The 22,015-nt window shown below is 40.2% G+C and overlaps 1 protein-coding gene across 2 annotated transcripts in view; it reads left to right on the forward strand.

Annotated features, from left to right (window-relative positions):
* The window catches only part of Chn1 (chimerin 1), a 166,617-nt gene that overhangs the window by 85,539 nt on the left and 59,063 nt on the right, over window positions 1–22,015 (forward strand). For both annotated transcript variants that reach the window (XM_021182689.3, XM_029474318.2), the window contains one exon: window positions 6,683–6,971. In XM_021182689.3, coding sequence (XP_021038348.1) covers window positions 6,683–6,971 — 289 coding nt within the window. The remainder of the gene's footprint in view (window positions 1–6,682; window positions 6,972–22,015) is intronic.

Genomic DNA, 22,015 nt, shown 5'->3' on the forward strand with positions numbered 1-22,015 from the left:
GGCGCCATAGACAGGGAATAACAGCACCCACAGTGGATGGCTCTTCCCCCCTCACCAAACACAATCAAGATAATCCCCCATAGGCATGCTCGCAGGTCCATCTTTTAGGTGATTTCTAGATTCTGTCAAATTGACAACAGTCACTATCAGAGCAACTGAATGCCTTATAATAGGCTCTAGGAGGTTTCTCTATTTACCCATTAAAATAATACAGTGATGAACCTGGATTATCAAGAAATATAACTAAATTATAGTCTGTATGTAATACTTAGGGTATATATTTTATACCAGGATTATTAAAAATAGCACTACACTGTATAAAGGGCTTAAGAATCTGAGAAACTGTGAATGTGTTTTCTTATGTTTGTACATGCACACTTACGTATAACTCTGTTTTCTTAGACCTGTGTTGCAGAGTGAATTTTTATTCTGAAATAGCAGATTCATTTTAAACAAGGTATCAATAACTCTCTAGTGGAACTGATCATCAATTCTCTCTTTCACTATTTTGTTTGTTTGTTTTGTTATGTTTTTCAAGACAGGGTTTCTCTGTGTAACAGCCCTGCCCATCCTAGAACTCAGACAGATATAATTTTAATATTTTTAACTGTTAATATTCAACAAACAGAATAATTATTTTAAGATGTATTTCATTGTTATATCTCCCTTTTCATTTCTGATTTTATTAATTTGAATACTCTGTCCTCTGCTTAGACTGGCTAAGGGTTTTTGTCTATCTTGTTGATTTTTTCCAAAAGAACCAGCTCCTGGTTTGGTTGATTCTTTGTATAGTTCTTTTTGTTTCTACTTGGTTGATTTCACCCATGAGATTGATTATTTCCTGCAGTCTACTCCTCTTGGGTGTATTTGCTTCTTTTTGTTCTAATGCTTCCAGGTGTGCTGTCAACCTGCTACTGTAAGCTCTCTCCAGTTTCTTTTTGGAGGCACTTAGAGCTATGAGTTTTCCTCTTACGACTGCTCTCATTGTGTCCCATAAGTTTTGGTATGATGTGTCTTCATTTTCATTAAATTCTCAAAAGCCTTTAATTTCTTTCTTTATTTCTTCCTTGACCAAATTATCATTGAGTAAAGCATTGTTCAGTTTCCATGTGTATGTGTGCTTTCCCTTGTTTTTGTTGCTGTTGAAGACCAGCCTTAGTCTGTGGTGATCTGAGAGGATGCATGGGATTATTTCAACCTTTTTGTTGAGGCCTGTTTTGTGACCAAGTCAATTTTGGAGAAGGTACCATGAGGTGCCGAGAAGAAGGTATATTCTTTTGCTTTAGGATGAAATGTTCTATATACATCTGTTAGATCCATTTGGTTGATAACTTCTTTTAGTTTCACTGTGTCTCTGTTCAGTTTCTGTTTCCATGATCTGTTCATTGATGAGAGTGGGGTGTTGAAGTCTCCCACTATTATTGTGTGGGGTGTGATGTGTGCTTTGAGCTTTAGTAAGGTTTTATGTATGTGAGTGCCCTTGCATTTGGAGCACAGCTGTTCAGAATTGAGAATTCTTCTTGATAGGTTTTTCCTTTGACCAGTATGAAGTGTCCTTCCTTATCTTTTTTGATAACTTTTGGTTGAAAGTGGATTTTATTCAGTGTTAGAATGGTTATTCCAACTTGTTTCTTGGGACCATTTGCTTGGGAAATTGTTTTCCAGCCCTTTACTCTGAGGTAATGTCTGTCTTCATCATCACTGAGGTGTGTTTCCTGTATGCAGCAAAATGCTGGGTCCTGTTTATGTATCCAGTCTGTTAGTCTTATGTGTTTTTATTGGGGAATTGAGTCCATTGACGTTAAGAGATATTAAGGAATAGTGATTGTTGCTTCCTGTTATTTTTTATGTTATTTCTATGTTTGTGTGGCTATCTTCTCTTACATTTGTTGAAAGAAAAGTACTTTTGTGCATTTTTAGGTTGTAGTTTCCCTCCTTGTGTTGGTGTTTTCCATCTATTATCCTTTGTAGGAGTGGATTTATGGAAAGATATTGTGTAAATTTGATTTTGTCAGGGAATATCTTGGTTTTTTAAAGTCCTCTATCACCATCATGAGAAGTGAGTTTAGATCTGAATCTTGCTTTTCCGGTGTGATGATGTATCCAGGACTTGCTATGGTGGAAGAGTTGGGTTCTGATGATGCCAAGTAACCTTGGTTTCTGTTGCTTATGTTCTTATACTTGCCTCCTGCCATCTGATTATCTCTAGTGCTACCTGCCCTCGCTATATCTGACTGGAGCCTGTCCTTCCTGTGATCCTAGTTGTGTCAGAACTCATCAGAGTTCATCTGTCTCTGGGATCCAGTGATTCTGAGATCCTGGGTGTGTCAGAACTCCTGGGAGTCAAGCTGCCTCTGGGACCCTGAGATCCTGGCATGACCAAACTCCTGTGATCCTGTGATCCTGTGGTCGGGGCATGTTAGAGTGCCTGGGAGTGGACCTTCCTCTGGGTGTTATGGGACTAGCTGTGGAGTTTGAACCCAAGGTCTGCTCAGGGCACAGGCTCAGACAGAAAGGAACCCATGCCACTGGTCGGGCAGAGTTCCTGGGTGTCCAGCTAGCACTGGTCCCAGTTACTTCCGGTGTTGGGGCAGATGTTGTATCCTCCTCACCGCCCCAGCATCGTCCTTAAATAAATGAAGTCTATTGTTAATTCTATAAAAAACATTGAACATTTCTGGATGTATTGTGGTTTTTTAAAAGATGTAGATGTGTGTATAATATTTTTCTGTAAATAAAAATATATGAATATTGTGATGGTTTGTATATCCTTGGACCAGGGAGTGGCACCATCTGGAGGTGTGGCCTTGTTGGAATAGGTGTGACCTGGTTGGAATGGGTGTGTCACTGTGGGTGTGGGTATAAGATCCTCACCCTAGTTGCCTGGAAGTCAGTCTTCCACTAGCAGCCTTTGGATGAAGACATAGAACTCTCAGCTCCTCCTGCGCCATGCCTATCTGGGTACTGCCATGCTCCCACCTTGATGATAATGGACTGAACCTCTGAACCTGTAAGCCAGCCCCAATTAAATGTTGTTTATTATAAGACTTGCCTTGGTCATAGTGTCTGTTCACAGCAGTAAAACCCTAACTAAGACAAATATATGTATAGTTCAGAGTATTTAGGAAGGGTTTTCTGTATATGTGATACGGTAAAAATGGTATCAAGATACTCCTGCCTCACTAGAATAGAAAGCATCTTGTACTTCATTTGTTGATGTGGAAAGCACCTTCATATTACACACCTCATAACACTGAGAGCTTTAGTGATCTGTAATGACAGTGTTGCATTGCACTAATAAGCCTGTAGAAATCTTACTGTCTTTTGACAGTACTGTATAATGCCAGTGAACTTTTTGAAATAAATATTGTTATATGTTGCCATCCAACTCAGGAGAAAGTATTAGTGGAACCATTAGAAATAAATTTAATAGCATATATTACTCATTCCCAACAGTAGATCTCACTATGACCTGCTCATCCATGCATGTCCTTAAGTTTGGTCATTGTTCAGCCCCCATTGCACTGTCTCCCACTGTGTCTTACACTGAAACCCTCTTCCAACAGAGTCCCCTTAGTTCCCCATTCCCTCTGTTCTTAGACAGTCTCTCATTTTATAGCTCAGGCTGCCTTTGAACTTATGGCAACTCTCTTGCCTCAGTCCCAGTGCAGCGCAGGTGCCCCTCATTCTTTCCTGCTTCATAACTTGAGGACCACTTTGGAGAATGTGAATTTTCATCCTGTTCAGCTCTGTTTGTGTAGAGCTAGGACTGTGCCATTCCAGGCTTGTACACTAAGCAGATGTTAAGCCGGGCAGAGGCATGTGTTCATTTCAGGAACCAGGAAAAGGAAATTGTCCTAAAGAAATAGAGGGATAGCAGACCACAAAATGATTCAGCTGATAAAGTGCTTGCCACCAGGCCTGATGTTCTGAGTTCCTAACTGAAATAGTAGAAAGAGAGAACCAAGAGAGAAATTGTTCTTTGATCTCTGTGTGCTCGGTCATGCTGGTGTATGCAGTCACACACACACAAAAGATATTTAAAAAGATACTTTAAGCAGTCGTAATGTGAGGCTTTTGAAATTGAGCATTTCATATCTTTATTTGATAATGTTTTTATGTTTACCTTTCCCATTGTGGTTGCTATGTGATCAGAATATCATGAACTTAGTGTCTTGAGTGTTTTCTTCAGTGTTTGTTGAATAAATGACATTCTACCAGCAGAACACTGTTAAAAGGAAGGTTACCCCTCGCCTTCAGATCTGGTGTCGTCTTTTATTTTTCTTACATATAATAGGCCCACCCGTTCTCATCCATTCTCAAGGGTATTTTGTTTGAGCTCTACTTGTGATCCCACAGACACAACAAAGTACAAAATAGATCAAGAAAACAGAGCAGTGCCTGATAGGCTGTACTATTAGGCTGTTCCTTATGTTCCCAAGTAACAGAGAGTAGGCTTTGGCCAGCAAGGAAAACATGCAGTTCCCTTAGTTTAAAAAAAAAAAAAATCAACATTCTAGCTTGTACATTTGTTTCCATGTTCCTTGAGGCTAAGTCTCATCAGTATCTTATGATCATGCATCCCTTCAGTGATCTCATGGCTGCCTCAAAGCTCACAGGCTCACAAGTAGCTAGACATCATGGCGAGGGCCTCTTGACGTTAACAGTAAAGCACAAGTCCAAAGTTAGGCTTCTGTCTTCCAGCCTCACTGAGCCGAACCCTTTGGGACCTGTTCCACTGCCTTCTTCCCTTGCCCTTGACTCCCCACACTGCTCACACACACTTCAGAAGACAGTGCTGTGACCACAGCGCCTGACACTACTGTCCACATGGAAAGGAGTGAGGCAAATGTCAAACTGTCTTTCAGTGCTTTTGTTGTTTTTAGGTAGCACATAGTGGCACATATTAGAAAAAAGGAAATTATAGAAGTAAACTGAAATTTTTAATTAATTTTGGCATAGACATTTTATCTCTCTAGCCCCTGAGACTTACAGTATTGAAAACTTGCTTGGGAGAAATGTTTAAGTATAGAGAAAATAGAGAAGTTTAATTATATGGCTCATTTGCTTGAGTATAAGTAAAAACTTGATTGCTTTAGAAGGAACAAAAGGTGGAAATTATACGTTAAAATATCAACATTGATATTATGTTGAATTCTGGATTAAGTATTATTAAAGTCTAAATTACAAAAAACAAACAGACTACTCTGGATTCATTATTTAAAAGTATCTAATTCCTACCAGCATGTGCTGACACATGCCCTTAGTTCCAGTATTTAGGAAATAGAGGCAAGCAGATCTCTGAGTTCAAGGCCAATCTGGTCTACAGAGTGATCCAGGCCAGCCAGAATTACACAATGAGACCCTGCTGTAGATAGAATAGAATAGGAAGAGTAGAATAGAATAGAATAGAATAGAATAGAATAGAATAGAATAGAATGCCTAGTTCTTACCCATTTGGAAACAGTTTGTGCCAGAACCATATGAATACTGAGTTTGCAGCTTCATGTGGTGTTCTTTCAAAGTGAAAATTACTTTGATTTTAAAAATAATTTCTGTACTGTGTGTGTGGTTGTTTTTTTATTTTAAACAACAGAATGAAGTAGATCCTTCCTGATTTGCTTGGTTTTTATTGGTGCTCACTCTGAAGCTGGCAGCTCTGCCTACTTTGGCGTCAGCTTCTATTAAGTTGACTGTTTCTCCTGGCAAGGACACTGGTGTCAGCCATGCCAACTTGGATCCAATTCTGAGGTTTCCCTACAGGAAGCAAAATACTGAAATTACTGTGAGGATAAACCATCCTTCTCCAGTTATTAAAGCATATCATTAAAACTGACAACAGATTTCTGTGGTCTGATGACGTGTGACTTGCATGCTCTGAATATTGCAAGCATTTCTTGTGCATACTGAGCCAGCAGACACAGAACAAGTTTAAAGGAAAGATCAAGTCCTTGACCTCTGGCCAGAAGTGGCCCTGTGTGTTTCTATGCTGCTTGGCTCAGTTCTGGAGACTGCACAAGTGTAAACGGTTGCTGGCTTCCCACTTGAGTGAGTGGTAAATGAGACTTCCCTGTTGAAAGACAAGAGTGCTGGCCTTTAAGTATGTTGAATATTTTTATTATTCAACTTGAAGAAATTGTATATATTATAGTTGACCAATTGCATATTGAATGTGCCCTCTTAAGTTATAAGATTTGTTTTCCCTACTTTATTACAAGTGTAATGAAATGGCTTTAAAAGATACCTAAGTAAAAATGCTCTTTCTAGGATCACCGTGCTAGTATCCCTGGTTATTTCAAGTTCATTGCTTGTATTTAAGAGTTGAACTGTGGCCGGGTGGTGGTGGCGCACGCCTTTAATCCCAGCACTTGGGAGGCAGAGGCAGGCAGATTTCTGAGTTCGAGGCCAGCCTGGTCTACAGAGTGAGTGCCAGGACAGCCAGGGCTACACAGAAAAACCCTGTCTCGAAAAATCCAAAAAAAAAAAAAAAAAAAGAGTTGAATTCTATGTATTCCCGGTGACTAATTGGGATTAGACACAGCTAATCTAAACAGAGTCATTTATAAGCAGAATCAATAGATTTCAGTTTGGGGGCATTTGTGTGTGTGTGTGTGTTTCTTCTTCAGAAAGAATTCACTTGTTCACTTTTCTTAAAAGCATCTTTCCCATTTCATTGAGGCAGATTTGGAAGTCAGACCAGAAACTTCAGGCTGTACTACGATGGAAAGCACTTTGTTGGGGAGAAACGCTTTGAGTCCATCCACGATCTGGTGACTGATGGCTTGATTACTCTCTATATTGAAACCAAGGCAGCAGAATACATTGCCAAGATGACGATAAACCCAATTTATGAGCACATAGGATACACAACCTTAAACAGAGAGCCAGCATACAAACAGCACATGGCAGTCCTGAAAGAGACACATGATGAGAAAGAGGCTACAGGCCAGGATGGGGTGTCAGAGAAAAGGGTAAGCTATCATGAACACTTGTTTTTATCTGTTGGGAGTCCCTGCCAGAGAGCCCCTCTCTGCCCGAAAGTTCCCACAGTGTTTTCAGAAGGAGATGTGGGTTTTGTAATGTCTGGGTCTGTGGGGGTGAGCATTGTATATCTTTTACTTGTTTGATTAAAATGCACCAACTATATTTTTGCTCCTGATTGTGTCCCTTCATGAAATCATCTTCGGCTTTAAAAATATGTTGGAAAATGGCCCAGTAACAAAAAGTTAAGAGGTTTTGGTCAGGAGAATAACTTAATGGCCAAGAAAGACAGATACACCTTATAAGGAACTGAGGGATCTCAGCAGAACCCTTTGTTTTCTTTAAAGGTAGCATATAAATAGTTCTGTTTTTAGCAATTTATTTTAATATACATGATTTAATTGTCTGTCAGTAACTTGCACACTGTTATGAGAGTCAGCCTTGAGTGGGAGGATTCATCTCTTAGTGTTAAGGAATTAAATCAGAGGGATTTACTTGGCATTAATTGTAAGATAGTTTACATTTTCAGTTGTCATATTTCAGTCATGATATATTTCAGAATACCATGAAAAGTTTTAATCCTTTGGTGTCAGTTGTTTGCCCTTGTTGCCATTCTTCCTCCCCTCCTGGGAAGAGGGACTGTCATGTTGTTTATGTATGCTCATGCCATGCTTTCTTTATGTGGGACTGAGTTAGAGGAACAGTGTCTGTTTTAGCTGAAGCATGCTACTACATCTGGGTCTGCAGGAGCCTCTGCTTGCTAAGTGTGTACAAAAGGTTTCCACCCCTGGTTTCTGTCCGAAGATTTCTTAGCTGGTCACTCTGTGTCTCGTGAGGCAAGTGGGATAGTGTGTGTAAGCCTCTCCCTCAGTGCTTGATTGGCAGTAACCTTGCAATGTGGACTCTGTCTGTGACCTCAACAGACAGCAACATAAGATTGTTTTGCTGTGGGTTGACAGGAGATGGAAATTTAGTCTTCGTTGTCCAGCCCAAATTTTGGTTTCTGGCAGATTTTAGCTCAATTGGTGTTCCATAACTACAGAGAAATGAATATTTTAAATCATTGGCTCTTGAAATTTTGCTTTAAATATGGTCTTTCCTATATTTATATTTGCTGGGAGCTGCAGATCTTATCTGGAAATTGCCATAATTTAAACTCCTAAATGTGTGCCACATTGAATAGTGCTCTTTTCTCCGTCTCATTCCCATCTTTTTCACCTTTTCTTATTTTCCACCTGTGACATTTCCAGGAACACCTGAGCAGTCTATATTTAACAATGGCATTTAGCAGCTCACCTAGACGTAAATTTCCATTCTTAAAATACTTAAGTCTTTCAAAGTTCATCAGCCTGATGGTAAACTTTGCTAATGTGTATATTACTTTTCGGTCTTAGGGACTTGGAGTAATGGCACTTAGGTACTTTAGCAGTAAGTGAGTTATTTAACTTGACAGGACCTGGCATGTTCCTTGTATAAAGTTGAAATGGTAATCCCAGTGGCAGGACAGTAAAATGAACACCCCCTACAAGATTCTCACTGTTCTGATTGTATTCCGACAGTATTGCACGTCAGACTCCCAGGACTCTCTTGTGTTGAGGGGCAAGTAAAAATTATTTATAGAACATAGTTACCACTGGGAACTCTCTCTCTCCAATGGTACATCATTAAAGACCATTTAAAAATTATTCTTTGCTTAAACTGCATGCATCTTAAATAGAGTTTACTTAGAAATCTCACTGAAAACTAGATTTATTTTATTTACAGGTGTCATCCAACAAGACAGGGATGATGACCTATTCAACAGCTTGACACACTGATTCCCTGTCCCAGTGGGTGACATTTGTAAGTAAAAGCAATCATGCTTAATTGATTCAAAAGTAAATAGTGACACAGAAGTGGCTTCATAAATATTGTAATGGATCCTTAGTAGTGAAATCCCTTCCTTTTCCAGTCTCACATAAGAGGCAAAAGGTGTTAGTTTTGCAGAAATTGGAGTAGTGCTATGGGCAGGATGCTGGTGTTGACAGTAAGAGCTGGGTACTGTAGATGTGAACTTAACGTTTCTGCTTGAGGCAGCTGCTTCATTTCTGTGAGGACATCTTTCATATTCAACACAAGAGTAATCGACTATTCAATTATGTGTTATGAGGAAGAGAAAACACAGTACATAGGAAAAAGTGTCCTGGAGTCTTTTGAAAGATGAGGGTTGTTAGCTATCCACCAACTAATTGCACAGCTCTGCAGCTGTCAGCTAACCTGTCAGTACTTGAGAGAAGAGGTTCTCTGTAAAGGCTGAATTGCCCAGAATTCCAGTAAAAACACATACAAGGGCTCAATACACATACAAATTAAACAAAATTTAGACCTTTAAAACTAGCTTCTTCTTAGTTGGTTTTCAGTGGTGACCTAATGTGATTGCAGCTGTCAGATAGTGCCCCAAAGACTACTTGAGTTTTCTGCTGTTCTTTAGAATAGTTTTGGAAAATAATGTTTCATGCAGTTCCCCTTGGTAAACGTTGATATGGTGATTGCTCTGTTTTATAACTGAAGGGTAAGACCCCCACAGGTGTGTTTGTTGTGGTCCTTAGGTCTGTCCTGAGCGTCTGTAAACAGTTCACTGTATGTGTTTGCTGTATAGTTTCATGGCCATGAGCATTTTAATGGTCCACTGTACGGATTGTTGTACGGGGTTTGCTATGTATTTTCGTGGCCATGAGCATTGTTGCCACAGGAAGTGAGTCCAAGCCAACTCTTGTCCCTAGGAGACCTGGTAGCCTACTGTAATGGTCACAGTTTTCCTTCCAAGTGATAGCTATGGTATTTTTCTCATTTACTACTCAACTCAAGCATTTCCTGAGCTTGAAAAAAATAATTGTAAACAAGAAAGTTAAAGCATTGTATTAGATATAATGGTGAAGTTGCAGCGTGTGAGGAAGTCAGACTCCCTTCTCTTCTACAATAGTTTGATTTACATAGGGGCCCAGTTTATTAGTAACTTCTTTTTCTCTTGGAATTGAATTTGAATAGATTCTTGTTCCAAGTAATAAATATATGTGTGTCTGTATAGATCATGGACCAATAGATTCATTCAGTAGTTTTTATGACAATTTCATACTAATTAAATTACTAATTTATTAATTTTAAGTCTTTTGGAAAACATGCTGAAGAAAATATTTCTTATAAGCATTAATAATATAAACTGAGAAGCAAACCATATAATTTGCATTTCAGAAACAACACTGTGAGCCAAGACATAATCTAGGCAGAATGTCCTTAGCTTTGGATCAGTTCTCTAAACGTCAGCCCTCTCACGTGAAGATGCCTTTGATGGCATGGGTGTAAAAGCCCATGGTGCAGCGAAACTTCAGTAAGCTAACCTGTTCCCTTCTCACAAGCATGGCCTCTTTCTCTCTACACACTTACACACACACACACACACACAAATGCACACATCTGTATATGCACACATGTTTATATGTGTGTATGTATTCCCTTCTCTAAGGAAGTTTAGAATAAATCAGCGCCTTACATGTTACCATTAGTTTGATTTTAAGGAATTTCTTTTACAATGAAATTTTAATTTTGAAAGAATTCTTTAGGATTCCCAAGCTACATATATTTGATATTGAAATATAATTGATGCACTGCTAAAAGTTATCGTTTAACTTTGGACAACTCTGTAAACATCCAGTTCTTTGTTTCTTGGGACAGCCAGAGGGTGTAGGCAATCTGGTGTGCTAATTGGCCTTTTTTTTTTTTTTTCTTTTTTAACTTTTCTTAAAAGGTATGTAGCATGTTATCTATATCTACAGTCTCAATTTGAAAATCAACAGACTGGCTGCTTATAAACTTAATCTTAAATAATACAGTTGAGACTAGGGAAATAGCATGAAGCAAGCTTCAGAAGCCCCCCTCCCTCCCTCCCTCCCTCCCTTCCTCTCCCCACATTCTTTGGCCCATACTCCTTTTCTTTACCTTGCATGAGGCTCAATGGTTAAGAGTACCTGCTCTTCTGAGGTCCTAGGTTTGATTCCCAGCACTCACATGATAGTTTACAAACATCTGTAACTCCAGTCCCAGAGGATCCAGTGCTCTCTAGGCTTCTGTGGATACTGAATGCACAATGTCTTAGCTAGTGTTTCTATTGCTGTGTTGAAACACCATGACCAAAAAGCAGGTTGGAGAGAAAAGGGTTTAATTGGCTCGTACTTCTATATTGCTGTTCATTATTGAAGAAGTCAGGACAGGAACTCAAACAAGGCAGGACCCTGCAGGCAGGAGCTGATGCAGAGGCCATAGAGGAGTGCTGCTTACTGGCTTGCTCTACAAGGATTTCTCAGCCTGCTTTCTTATAGAGCTCAGGACCACCAAGCCAGGGATGGCACCACTCACAGTGGGCTGGGCTCTCCCCCATTGAGAAAAATGCCTTACAGCTGGATCTCAAGGAAGCATTTCCTCAACAGAGGCTCCTTCCTCTTGGATGACTCTAGAGTTTGCACCAAAACCAGCCTGTACACACATGGTACACAGGCATACCTGCAGGCAAAAACAAAACAAACAAAATACAAAACATGTTTTCTTGTGCGCCAGCTGCCCTTACACCCCTGGTCCTCCTGCTTCCCCTCCTCCGTGCAGGATTGCAGGTGTAAGGCACCATGCTGAGTTTCATCTTCCTCCTCTTCTTAGCCCTGCCTTCAGCCACCTCAGACTCCACAAATTTATATGCCCAAATTTCTATTGTAGCTTTTTCAAGGATCAGGGCAGTTTCAGGGATGAGCACTCTGTTCACAGAACTCTCCAACGTGGTCAGGTGGCTAATTACCAGGCTCATGATTTCTAAGAAAGCTACAACTTGTGCACAGAACTTTTAATGGTGGGTTATCCTCTGTAAGATATTCTGCTTACGATAGCCCAGTTGTTTTGTTTTCCAGGATCCTGCATGCTCCTAAATGTCAGTTCATCCCAATCTGATGATAGCTTAGAGATGTCACTAGATGCCATTGCACTGATTAGTATGAGACTGGGTTTTTTAGATTTATTAATTTTATTTTATGTATATGTATATTGTGCTCACATATGTCTGAGCATTGTATACATGCTTGATGCCTGTGGAATTCATTCTCCTGAAACTGAGCTACAGACAGTTATAAGCTGACATGTGGGTGCTGAGAATCAAACCTAGGTCCTCTTTAAGAACAATCAGTAAGTACCCTTAGCCATAGAACCATCTGTCTGGCCCCTGGTATATATTCCTATGAGAATTTCTAATGTGGTCTTCCTTGAAAATGTAAAACACTATCTATATAACATATTATTGTTCTCTTGGGTCAGACCAGCCAAAGCCAGATGCATAGGTACTACATAACCCACATCCTGTACTACAAACATAGCTTGAGGTTTCTCTGAGAAATTATTTCTGTGTTCTGTCTTTTCTGTTCACAAAAACATCAAAAGTCTCCTAATTGCTTCATCCAGAAAGTAGAGCTTCTCTCTCTGGTTTTTTCGAGACAGGGTTTCTCTGTACAGCCCTGGCTGTCCTGGAACTCACTTTGTAGACCAGGCTGGCCTCGAACTCAGAAATCCACCTGCCTCTGCCTCCCAAGTGCTGGGATTACAGGCGTGCGCCACCACCGCCCGACTGAGCTTCTCTCTTAATAAATAATATGGTGATACTTCTTGTCTTAGGGTTTTATTGCTGTGAAAAGACACCATAACTGCAGCAACTCTTCTAAAGAAAGACATTTAGTTGGGGGCTTACAGTTTCAGAGGTTTAGTCCATTATTGTCCATGGTGGGAAGCAGAGCATTCAGACAGACATGGTACTGGAGACCAAGCCAAGAGAAGTGACTGAAACACACTTCTTTCAACAAGGCCACGACTCCAACAAGGCCACACCCTACTAGTGCCACTCCCTATGGATCTATGCAAGCCATTTTTTATTTAAACCACCACATTCCACTCCCTGGGCCCCATAGGCATATAGCCATATCATAATGCAAAATGGATTTAGACCTACTTCAAAATCTCCATAGTCTATCACAGTGTCAGCACTGTTTAAATGTCCAAAGTTCAAAGTCTCTTCTGAGACTCCTGCAATCTCTTAAATGTATTCACCTACATAATCAAAATCAAAATGCAGATCACATACTTCCAACGTATAATGGCACTGGATATACATTATCATTCCAAAAGGGAGGAAGGGGAGCCTGGTGAGGGAATACTGGACCAAAGCGAGACCAAAACCCAGCGGGGCAAACTCAAAAACTGCATCACCATGTCTGATGTCAAAGTGCTCTTCATATCTCCAACCCTTTCAGCTTTGCAAACTACAACACACTTCTCTCTCTTAGACTGATTCCCCTCCCTGTTAGCATCTTTCCTTGGCTAGTATCTCATGGCTCTGGCATCCCTATCATCTTGGAGTCTCCAAGACAATCCAGGCTTCATCTTTATAGTTTCCTGCAATGGCCTTTCTAGGCCTTCATGCAGGGACACCCCTGCACATGCTTGGACTCATCAGCTTTCCTTTGTTGTTGAGGAGGGAGATTCCCTAACTCTTTTCTTCTATCCTTGAATCTAAACCAGAGCCATATGGCCAAAGGCCAAATGCTGTTGCTTACTGCGGCTGGAACATGGCCCCTTGGTTCAAATACATCTTCATTAGCTTTCTGTTTTCCACGAGTTCCTTCATTGCCTAAGCTTGGCTGTTCTAGAACTCTCTCTGTAGACCAGAATGGCCTTGAACTCAGAGATCTGTCTGCCTCTGCCTCTGCCTCTGCCTCTGCCTCTGCCTCTGCCCACCTCCCCACCTCCCCACCTCCCCACCTCCTCACCTCCCCACCTCCCTGTCTCCCTGTCTCCCACCTGCCCAGAGGCTGAGCTCAGCAGGAGAATTCCACTGAATTTGAGGCTATCCTATGCTACATAGTGAGTTCCAAGCCAGTATAGGCTACAGTGTAAGCCTCTGCCACAAAACATAGTCAATCAAAAAGCATGCTGTTGCTTTACCTTTCTGTAAATCTCTCTAGACTCTACATAACACGAAGAGTAAAGAGGTTCTCAGAAATAGTTCTGCACTCATTCTATGCTGACACATTGCTTAGACTGGAGTATAAGAAGAAAATCTGACCTTATGCAGTTGGATAGGTATTTTAGTAGCTTTTTCAGATAATAGTGCATGATTCCTTTGATACAACACCATAATAAATAAGTTTCCAAATGGAATCTGAAATTCTGTCAGTGTCTTACTTAGTTAAACTGGAACCTCTCAGTGTGTTCTGAGCTCTGAGTGGATCTGCCCACTGTGCGTGATTCTGCAACATGCATTAGTCATTTGTAAGATGCTGACTGCCTCACAGCATTCCGTAGTTCTTACAAATGTTGACACGTTTACATAGTATCAAAAAGCACATCTTTTGTGATATCACTATTCGTCTCTTCAGAGAAGTCTTGATAAGTAGCAAGAATCTCTCACATTCAGGATAACAGACACAACTTTCCAAAACTGTGTTGCTTGAAAGCTTGCAGTTTCTTATTGACATGTTTTCCCCAAATGGAAGGCTTGATTCATTTGCTTTCTAGATCAGAACTTCTTAAACATTTCTAACATGACCACATTTCACCCAAAATCTTTCTTTTACATTGTCCGAGTTATATAAGTATATTGATATCCTATAAGTCAAACATTTCTGATAAATCATATAAAATTAATTTAAAAATAATTTTTAGCTTGTATTTTGTGGAATAGTTTGTGAGGAACTGGGATTAGATCTTCTTTGAAGGTCTGATAGAATTATGCACTAAACCCATCTGGTCCTGGGCTTTTTTTGGTTGGGAGACTACTAATGACTGCTTCTATTTCTTTAGGGGATATAGGACTGACTGTTTAGATCATTAACCTCATCTTGATTTAACTTTGGTACCTGGTATCTGTCTAGAAACTTGTCCATTTCATCCAGGTTCTCCAGTTTTGTTGAGTATAGCCTTTTGTAGAAGGATCTGATGGTGTTTTGGAACTCTACCCAACTCATTCTATAAAGCCACAATTACTCTGATACCTAAACCACAAAAAGACCCAACAAAGATAGAGAACTTCAGACCAATTTCCCTTATGAATATCGATGCAAAAATCCTCAATAAAGTTCACGCTAACCCAATCCAAGAACACATCAAAACAATCATCCATCCTGACCAAGTAGTTTTCATCCCAGGGATGCAGGGATGGTTCCATATACGGAAATCCATCAATGTAATCCAGTATATAAACAAACTCAAAGACAAAAACCACATGATCATCTCATTAGATGAGGAGAAAGCATTTGACAAAATCCAACACCCATTCATGATAAAAGTCTTGGAAAGATCAGGAATTCAAGGCCCATACATAAACATGGTAAAAGTAATCTACAGCAAACCAGTAGCCAACATCAAAGTAAATGGTGAGAAGCTGGAAGCAATCCAACTAAAATCAGGGACTAGCCAAGGCTGCCCACTTCCTCCCTACCTATTCAACATTGTACTTGAAGTCCTAGCCAGAGCAATTCGACAACAAAAGGAGATCAAGGGAATACAATTGGAAAGGAAGAAGTCAAAATATTACTTTTTGCAGACAATATGATAGTCTATATAAGTGACCCTAAAAATTCCACCAGAGAACTCCTAAGCCTGAAAAATAGCTTCAATGAAGTAGCTGGATATAAAATTAACTCAAACAAGTCAATGGCTTCACTCTACACAAAGGATAAACTATCTGAGAAAGCAATTAGGGAAACAACACCCTTCTCAATAGTCACAAATAATATAAAATACCTTGGCATGACTCTAACTAAGGAAGTGAAAGATCTGTATGATAAGAACTTCAAGTCTCTGAAGAAAGAAATTAAAGAAGATCTCAGAAGATAGAAAGAACTCCCATGCTCATGGATTGGCAGGATCAATATCATAAAAATGGCTATCTTGCCAAAAGCAATCTACAGATTCAATGCAATCCCCATCAAAATTCCAACTCAATTCTTCAACGAAGTAGAAAGGGCAATCTGCAAATTGGATTCTCACCATCTGGAATAACAAAAAACCTAGGATAGCAAAAACTCTTCTCAAGGATAAAAAAACCTCCAGTGGTATCACCATGCCTGACCTAAAGCTGTACTACAGAGCAATTGTGATAAAAACGGTATGGTACTGGTATAGCGACAGACAAGTAGACCAATGGAATAGAATTGAAGACCCAGAAATGAACCCACACACCTATGATCACTTGATCTTTGACAAGGGAGCTAAAACCATCCAGTGTAAAAAAGACAGCATTTCAACAAATGGTGCTGGCACAACTGGCGGTTATCATGTAGAAGAATGCGAATTGATCCATTTCTATCTCCTTGTATTAAGGTCAAATCTAGGTGGATTAAAGAACTTCACATAAAACCAGAGACACTGAAACTTATAGAGGAGAAAGTAGGGAAAAGCCTCGAAGATATGGGCACAGGGGAAATTTTCCTGAATAGAACAGCAATGGCTTGTGCTGTAAGATTGAGAATCGACAAATGGGACCTCATAAAATTGCAAAGCTTCTGCAAGGCAAAAGACACTGTCAATAAGACAAAAAGACCACCAACAGATTGGGAAAGGATCTTTACCTATCCTAAATCAGATCAGGGACTAATATCCAATATATATATAAAGAACTCAAGAAGGTAGACTCCAGAAAATCAAATAACCCCATTAAAAAATGGGGCTCAGAGCTAAACAAAGAATTCTCTCCTGAGGAATACCGAAAGGCCGAGAAGCACCTGAAAAAATGTTCAGCATCCTTCAATCATCAGGGAAATGCAAATCAAAGCAAACCTGAGATTCCACCTCAGAATGGCAAAGATCAGAAACTCAGGTGACAGCAGATGCTGGCGAGGATGTGGAGAAAGAGGAACACTCTTCCATTGTTGGTGGGATTGCAAGCTTGTACAACCACTCTGGAAATCAGTCTGGCAGTTCCTCAGAAAATTGGACATAGTACTAAAGGAGGATCCAGCAATATCTCTCCTGGGCATATATCCAGAAGATGTTCCAACCGGTAAGAAGGACAAATGCTCCACTATGTTCATAGCAGCCTTATTCATAATAGCCAGAAACTGGAAAGAACCCAGATGCCCCTCAACAGAGGAATGGATACAGAAAATGTGGTATATTTACACAATGGAATACTACTCAGCTATTATAAAGAATGAATTTATGAAATCCCTAGGCAAATGGATGGACCTGGAGGGCATCATCTTGAGTGAGGTAACCCAATCACAAAAGAACTCACACAGTATGTACTCACTGGTAAGTGGATATTAGCCCAGAAACTTAGAATACCCAAGATATAAGATACCATCTGCGAAACACATGAAACTCAAGAAGAACGAAGACCAAAGTGTGGACACTTTGCCCCTTCTTAGAATTGGGAACAAAACACCCATGGAAGGAGTTACAGAGAAAGTTTGGAGCTGAGACGAAAGGATGGACCATCTAGAGACTGCCATATCCCGGGATCCATCCCATAATCAGCCTCCAAACCCTAACACCATTGTATACACTAGCAAGATTTTGCTGAAAGGACCCAGATATAGCTGTCTCTTGTGAGACTATGCCGGGGCCTAGCAAACACAGAAGTGGATGCTCACAGTCAGCTATTGGATGGATCACAGGGCCCCCAATGGAGGAGCTAGAGAAAGTACCTAAGGAGCTGGGGGGATCTGCAACCCTATAGGTGGAACAACATTATGAACTAACCAGTACCCCCCCAGAGCTCGTGTCTCTAGCTGCATATGTATCAGAAGATGGCCTAGTTGGCCATCAGTGGAAAGAGAGGCCCATTGGTCGTGCAAACTTTATCTGCCTCAGTACAGGGGAACTCTGGGGCCAAGAATTGGGAGTGGGTCGGTGGGGGATTGGGTGAGGGAGCGTGTGTGGGACTTTTGGGATAGCATTGGAAATGTAAATGAAATACTTACCTAATTAAAAAAAATAATTTTTAGGTATACATATAATGTTACTACTTCTTATAGACTAAAGCAAATTTGCGTATGAGTGTATTTTGCTTTTATATAATGCATGAAGCAAAAGCAGTTAGATGATTAACATTTCCACAGATAATTCATATTTTGCTTTTATTGTTAGTGTTGAGAATGCTGCCTCCCAGCATTTCTACAGTCCAGAATGTAGGAATACATGTGTTTAGGGCCATTTCAGAAATTGTTGGAAATGCTGACTACTACCAAACTTCATTTCATGATTTATTTTCATAGAACTCATCAGCAGCTCAAACTCCAACTTCTAAAATCAAACACCCCAATATAATATAACCCAAGGATATACCAATTTGCTTCGTAGATTCTGAGGTATGACAGATAAACCATTGCAGTTCTCTAAGAGTGGAAACATTGAATGTCAGGGTACAGTAGTAGTCTTTTGTCTTATTCAGAGTTATTTCAAGCAGCATTTGTTGTTAAGTGTAGCTAGGCTACACGCAGAGTGCAACGTGCATATGTTTTGCATTCAGAACCAAGGCTAAGTGCCATCTCACTCCCCAGAGCTGTCAGGTCCTGACAAACCCCAGGTTCATCGCTCACTGTTATTCATCAGAAACAGTACCTTTAGTATAATGTAATGCATGCAATCTTGTGCTCAGGGTATCAGAGAAGTGACTCTTATAAAAATGAGAACAGCTACGTTGCTAAGATATCCCTGAGATTACAAGTTTTCTCTCCTGTGTGTTTTCAGCTCGTCGTTTGGTAGACATTTTGGTTCTCAAATTAGAATTTGAAAGCTTTCAACTATATGATGGGCTTTTCTGGTGAAATTAATTCTGATATTAACATTGTAATTTTTGATATGGCATAAACTATATCAACATTTGTAACATTCAACTGATAATGCAGTTTGGCATTTTGACAGTGAAAAAATGCAATAAGTACATTCACTTAAATTCTCTAGCTAGCCCTTTCCTTCATCTGTGTCTTCCTTGCTTTTGAAATGATAAACAATCTCATCTCAGAATGAGTTTCTGGTTTGAGTTTATAGAAGGAAAAAACGATCAAGCTTGGAACTCTGCTTGCTAAGGATAGGAAGTGCCCACATTCTCTTTCCTTCTAATCTTGTCTTAACATTCATCCTCACAGTTTTTACTCATGAAGGAATTTTCCTAGAACCTTATGTTATTCTTCAATGTTATTCCAAAAATAATTGTTTTGGTCCTATAAATGGTCTTTAGAGATGGGGCCCTGCGGTTCAGGGCTGCCACACGTCTTCTTGCCTCAGGTGGCTCATGCTCCCTCCGTGCTACAGATATTTCCAGTTCACTGTCTCCTTTGGTCAGCAGTGTTGCTAAGATACTTCTGTCATCACAGATTTTCTCTCCAACATGTTTCCAGTTCATTGTCTGCAGCCATATTGACTGTCAAATGAAGAAGCAGTGTTTAAAAGCCCTTCTTTCTTGTATCCCTGGCCAGCCACTGGATTTTATAGCTGAAAAACAAAAAGTATGTTTTCAGACATTTTCTTCATATTAAATGTGACTTGACAGTGTACAGACAGGAGCTGGAGCAGGTGTCCAGTGTAGCATTTATTTTACTTCTTTGTTCTAAGCCGTTAGTTACAGTGACAGAGTGGCACTGGCAGTGTCCACACTGTCTGCGGGCAGTGTTCACACTGTCCGCATTCCCCCCAGAGTGTCCGTTTCCAGTGCTTGTGTATGCGGGGTCCTGAAAGTACATGCTTTGCCTACATTATGTACATGCTGTGTGCCTTGTCTCAGCCTCCTGATGTCTGTCCTGGGGAGGTCCTCTTCATTCCAGCTCTCTGGGAAAGAATAGAGTTCCCTACAGTCAATACCTCGTAGAGACTCACCTAACAGCTATTGCTGTAGTATTCCTTCCCTAAGATCCTATCTCACTGTTAGGTTGATCTGAGACTCATTTGCACATCATCTGACTCAATAGCCATGCTCAATGTATTTTCTTAAAACATAGTTTCAGTCTTCATGCAAAGTGGTGAGGCAGCCTTAAGAGGAGATGAATAAGCTGCAGCCTCCTGACTACATGATTTCTGCTAAAAGGACTGCACCATGTGTTTGCATTTTGAGAGTGTTTAAAGGCACACCCGTCATGGAAGAGAACAAAGAGTGATCTGGAATGTAGGCCTGGAAAGAAGTCACCTGTCCCACAAGTCCCAGGAGATGGCGGAGTAGTTTGGAAGTAGAGTATAAACAGATTAGTGGATGAATTTAGCCCTTCGCAGAAAGTGGGATTGGGAAACTAAAATCGGATGAAAATATCTATTATTTACTAATATGTACTTCAATTGTAATTAATTTATGAAATCTGTATTATCACGTTAATATCTGGCCCTTGTGAACATAGCATGTGCCCCTATTTTCTGGTACTCACCAATTCACAACATACAGTACTCACGGAAATACTTGTTGATTGATTTAATTCACATGTGCTCAGTATTTCAGCTGCACGTATTGGACACTTTAGCATTCTCCTGAATAAATTTATGGAGTACAGAAAATATAATTTCTCAGGTTATCCAAAGTCTTTAATGTTACATTCTTTTTAAAAATTAGAAAATGCATCTTAATTTATATAATATCTATATTAGCCAGTCTAGAATCTCTGTTCAGACTTAGATATTTACGTGGTGGCTTGCTGTCCTATACATTATAGTGTCGATTTAGTGGGGGTTAATGGAAAGTTTGCACATTCCTAAAGGTGGCTTCTTAGTTGATTACCTTTTTAATTTATTGTTTTGGAAAATAGTCTTGTTTTCATTCAAAAAACAGAAAAAAAAACTGTAAAAACAAAAAAAGATATTCTTCTTAGTAATACTTCTCCCCTAAAACTCTAATACCTAACCAAGGACTGCATGTGACTAAGTGTAATCAACAGGTCACTATGTCCACCATAGGCAAAATCATGGCTTGGTTTTATTTGGGGGGGAGAAGGGCCTTAAAGTGCCTGGAGTTAATTGCCAAGGCTATCTGCTCTAGTTGCACTTGAATGTCCCCAAGAGCCCCAAGTCAGTGTCCTTGACAGTGTTGGGAAGCAGTGGAGCTTCTAAGAGGTAAGGCTGACTGACAGAAGCTAGGTCCGTAGGCATAGGCCCTTGATGGAGATGCTGGGTCTGCCCCCTGGACGGCTGCCATGATGCAGGCTGACTTTCTCTGCTGTGTCAAGCACAGAGAAAAAAGAACTAAGTAACTGTGAGGGGTTCGTCAAGGACAGGAAGCCAAAGTAACCCTTTGGTCCTTTTAAGCTGATTCTCAGATGTTTTGCCACACTAGCAGACAGCTGACTAACACACTGGCCACTACTTTATATGCTGTCAACCAGTTGTCAGCTCAGAACTCAGGTGGGGATAGTCATTTTTAACTGTGACTATTTTTGCTAATGGTTCTCTCTATCATCCTGAGCCTCACTTACAGTTCAGTCTCAGTCATGTCCCTGGGTCTCAGTGAAGCACAGCAGCAGAGATGAGAGACAGGGTATGAAATCACGAGGCCTGGATTTCCATCGTGGCTGCTTGGATTTTCCACTTCTAAGCAAATGCCTTAATATCAATGGATTTCCCTTCTGAAAAGCAGGAGCGTGAGAACAGAATGAACTAGCTTATGTAACCAACAGTCTTAAGTTCTAGGAAAGAACCCTACTGTGGGGTAATATAAAAGCTGAACGGAGATATTTTTGTGGGTCAGTAGATTAGTAGAATACAGTAATTAAAATTACTATGAAATAAGACTAGAAGGTGATAACTGCCTCGCAGGTGACTTCTTGATCTTAAACATGCTTATAGAGTCAGGCTTGGGACAGATGAGATTTTTCCAACAACTCCTGCATAGACCCAAGCTTACTCTGATGCATTCATAACCCAAAGGTAAAAACCACTTGTCCTAACCTCACATGGTCTGTCATTTCAGGCTGAGTTTCACGTATTTTTTTTCAAAAAAACGTGTTCTTTTTAAAATTTTCTTTTTTGGGGGGCATTGGTGTTTTGCCTG

Source organism: Mus caroli, unplaced genomic scaffold (assembly GCF_978045245.1).
Source record: "Mus caroli unplaced genomic scaffold, Mus_caroli_1 scaffold_2, whole genome shotgun sequence".
NCBI classification, from domain to species: Eukaryota; Metazoa; Chordata; class Mammalia; order Rodentia; family Muridae; genus Mus; species Mus caroli.